The 3877-nt window shown below is 41.1% G+C and overlaps 1 protein-coding gene across 1 annotated transcript; it reads right to left on the bottom strand.

The window, feature by feature from the left end:
• Positions 1-950: 950 nt before the first annotated feature.
• On the bottom strand, positions 951-3775 carry LOC107134690 (actin-related protein 2/3 complex subunit 5). Its single transcript, XM_015476752.2, has 2 exons — positions 3436-3775; positions 951-1099 (listed from the first exon to the last, which is right to left on the bottom strand). Exons 1-2 carry the CDS (start codon positions 3576-3578, stop codon positions 1003-1005), a joined length of 240 nt encoding a protein of 79 aa, XP_015332238.1. The 5' UTR covers positions 3579-3775; the 3' UTR covers positions 951-1002.
• Positions 3776-3877: the final 102 nt, after the last annotated feature.

The raw sequence follows: 3877 nt of genomic DNA, 5'->3' as shown, positions 1-3877 counted from the left end.
TTTTTGTTTGGTGATGGAGACTGAACCCAGGGCCTTGTGCATGCGAGGCAAGCACTCTACCAACTGAGCCCCAGCCTGGCAATATGTTCTTTTAAAATTTTTTTAATAAATATTTTTTCTTTTATTAATGCATTAGTTATATAATAGTTGGGTTCATTTTGACAAAACCATGTATGTGTGGAATTTGATTTACTTATGCTTCATTTTAAATACTAAATGAGGAAACAGGTCCTGAAGAATTAGTGAATGACTGCAACAGGGAATGGAAGTTGCACAATTTTTCTGAAGGGCAATTTGGCAATATCTTATGTACCAAAAGGCTTAAAAAATGTGCATTCCTTGGTCCAGTGGCTCACTTCTAGGAGTTTGTTAGAAGAAAAATAGTCAATGACAAAAAATCAGTTATATCTAAACTGCAGCACACTGGCATACAACAGTTAAGAATGCTATAGAAATAAACTTATTGTTAAGGAAAGAAGTTCCTAGACATTGTTATTCAGATGAAAAGCAGGTTATAAATGCTATTTTTATAAAAACAAAAACACTCAAACTCTATAAGCATATACCAACATCAAAAAGGAATAAATCTACCTCTGGGTAGCAATATTATGATCAACATTTAATCCCTTAATATGTGTGAGTTTTTTATAATAAACATTTAATTTTTTTATAATTAAAAAGCTTCAAAAAAAGTAGAATCTGTGTATTTTGATAAAAAATTTTAGTTACTTGTTAAGCCTTTGACTAAATTCACCCTAACTGCTCCTTTTTTAAACACACAGAAATGATTAAACTATCATTTGAATTCACCATGACTACCATGCAGCATTATTATATCTCATTTCATGTTATAGCATTCTTTTTTCACAGGAATGTTTACCTGTCAAAGTATACTCTAAACTATTCTACGACAGAAATAGTGTTTAGTTAAAATATTTGATGACTTTGTGAGACTTCAGAGCATTTTTTTTTTTTTTAAGAATAATAAGGTATCAGTAGAGATCACTGTGTGTGGCTGTGACTCACCTTCACCGCCTGACTCTTGGTGTTGATAGGGGGATTTTTCAGAGCTGCCTGGAGAGCAGCTGTCATGTTTCCTGTGATGGTGGTTAAGGCAGTAAACAGCAAAGGATAGCCCCTGGGAAAGCATTATAACACCTGGAATCCTTAGTTTAAGACCTGACTTTATCCATAAGAAAAAAAATTTTCATTGTCACATGTTCAATATTGAAAACTCAAATGTGTTGGTTTCCAAAGTCACTCAAAGGCAAAATATTGAAATAAGAGAACATCAGAATTAAAAAAAAAAAGACTATCAAAGATTGATAATATTTCAATTCCAATGAAACACATATGCAAACATTATGTAGACTGGTTCTTAAGAAACCCTAAAATAGGGCTGGGGCTGTAAGCTTAGTGGTAGAGGCATTGGGTTAGATTATTAGCACCTCATAAAAATAAACAAATAAAATAAAGGTATGCTGTCCATACATAACTACCAAAAAAAAAAAAAAAAAAAAAACCCACCAAAACCAAAACCAAAATATACATTGGAATCATTTAGGCCCCCAAATGAACCAAAATATATCTTATGTGATTTTAGTTGTAAAAACATAAAGACTGAAGTTTATACTAGAATTATATTCTATATTAACTGACATGCTGGCATTATTACTTTAGCAAACTGAATGACATAAATAGCAATTTCTCAATACTGAACAAGAGGTATTACAGAAAATGTAATAATTCATATGACCTTTAGGTGGCAGTTTACTTTTTTTTTTTGGTCTTATACATTCCTTCATACTTCAGAAAGGTTATTCAAACTGTGTTAGACCATACCTATTAGATTTAGTCTCTCTGAAAGCACCAGTGAGTTAGCAAGCATGAGAATTGGGAGGGCCAATCAGATTGTCAGAATGTACAGTCATTTCCCTAAAAGGAAAAACCACAAGAGAGTTCACTTGTTCCTCCATCTGTAGTACCAGACCACGGCTGTCGCTCCCTGTAATAACAAGGGTAAGAAGAGACAATGCCTTTGTATTTTAGGATGAATTTATTAAAAAGAAGATCCACTGATAAGGATACCATAAATTACCTAAAATATTAGTTTTCCAAAACATCATTTATTCCTCCCTAATAAGAAATGTTTTAAGAAAGAATAATGCTTACCACTTATCTTAAGAAATAGGTATGAAGAAAGAAAACAAACCTATGATTGTTAATAAGCTGTAATTTTCAAGGCTGCATGGACTTTCTAAAGAAGCACACCTTTTGTAGACTGGCTTGTTTTTAAAGACCCCAACTAGTTAACAGGTAGGTACTTAAATAATGCAAAATAATAACAAATGATTGTGAAAGCTGTAGCAATCAAAGGAAAACCTATACAGTACATTGATAAATGTTTAATGCCATATTTAAGTGCCTTTATGAAAAGATACAGTTGTCATAAATATTTTTGCTCAGATTATTACTTCATTGTAGTTTAAAAGGACACTGATAAGGAAAGAATGCACTCAAGGATAATCAGAAATGTATAAAGAGCTAGTGATTGAGATTTTTCTAAAATTACAGCTTTGTTTTTTGCAACATTTACGTTCTCCTAAAAATGATCTGATGCAAATGCTAATTTGCGATTATGAATATTCAAATATGCAAACCAAGAAACCAGGAACTGACAGCCATATTTTAACTAAAACGGAAACAATTCATGATCACAAAAATGATTCTGCTTTATGCAAATGAGTCGTCTTCTATTTTATTCATTGGGGTTTATTTTAAATATTTCCAGGGATTCTCCACATGCATTCCCCGTCTTTTCTCTATTGTCCTATTCTTAGCAGATAAAAGGCTCCAAGCTTCCTCATTGGGAGTTTTCGTGTTCTGTAGTCACTCCCCACACCTGGTTAACAAATTATGTGCCACCTATATTTTGCCAGATCCCTTTCTCTTAATGGGGTGGAGGGGAGCCCGTGGGCTAAGTACGGAGGACCTCAATTTGCGAACCGCTCCATCTCTCCCGGCTAGAAATAAACTACTCCAACGATACAAAACGCAAACCACATAACAAAAAGACTAAAGACGCCCGCCCCCCGACCCCATCTGAAATTTCTGGAGCTAAAGCGATCCCCGTAAAGAGAGCTCTGGGAGGAAACTTGGGCGCGGGCACTGGTCCGCGGCCGGCCCACACCTCCCGGCGCCGCGAGGGCGCGGCCGGCAGGACCGTCCTGAGGCAGCCACGCCCGCACCACCTGAGGAATCCGGACCCGGGCCGGCGGACGCGGCGGACCCGGGAAGCCCCTGCCTTTCAGAAGAGGGAGCCAGGTCCAAGCCGGGCCGCCGGGTGCTCGCGGCGCCCGACCGGAGGGACTGTCCCCTCGGTCCCCGCCGCCCCGCGGGACAGGGGCCGGGCGGGGTCCGCGAACGCAAGGATATTGCCGCAGGCAGGAGTCCACCTCGCCCTCGTCGGGCCCGGCCTGCCCGTCGCCCCCGTCCTCCTCGTCCACGAACTTGTTCTCGTCGTACTCATCCACGTCCACCTTCCGGAAGCGGGCCGACGACACCGTGTTCTTCGACATCCCGAAGCCGGACCCGTGGCCAAGGCCTCCTCTCGCTACTGCCTCTAGCTCAGCAAACCCAGCCCGGCAGAAACCCACTGCACGGCTCTGGATTCACTTCCCTCTTCCGTTCTGGGGCGTAGCCGCAGTCGCGGCTCGGGCGGTTCTGGGCCTGCGCGCTGGTCCAGCTCTTCCTCCTCAGGTTCGCGCTCTCCTCTAGCCCCCACGCCGCCTCCGCGCTCCTCGGGGAGCGCGCGCGAGGGAGGGCGCGCGCAGGACACTGCGCAGCGCGGACGTCGCGCAGGAAGGGGCGGGTGGCG

This window comes from Marmota marmota, unplaced genomic scaffold (genome assembly GCF_001458135.2).
Source record: "Marmota marmota marmota unplaced genomic scaffold, marMar, whole genome shotgun sequence".
NCBI lineage: Eukaryota > Metazoa > Chordata > Mammalia > Rodentia > Sciuridae > Marmota > Marmota marmota.
This window is presented reverse-complemented; position numbering and strand designations above follow the sequence as displayed.

What these genes read in the sequence shown, in the direction of transcription:
- LOC107134690 (XM_015476752.2), bottom strand. Translation starts at nt 3,578, where the DNA reads ATGTCGAAGAACACGGTGTCGTCGGCCCGCTTCCGGAAGGTGGACGTG. An exon ending in GTGGACTCCTGCCTGCGGCA is followed by an intron (nt 1,100 to 3,435) that starts ATATCCTTGCGT and finishes AACCACCATCAC; the next exon opens with AGGAAACATGACAGCTGCTC.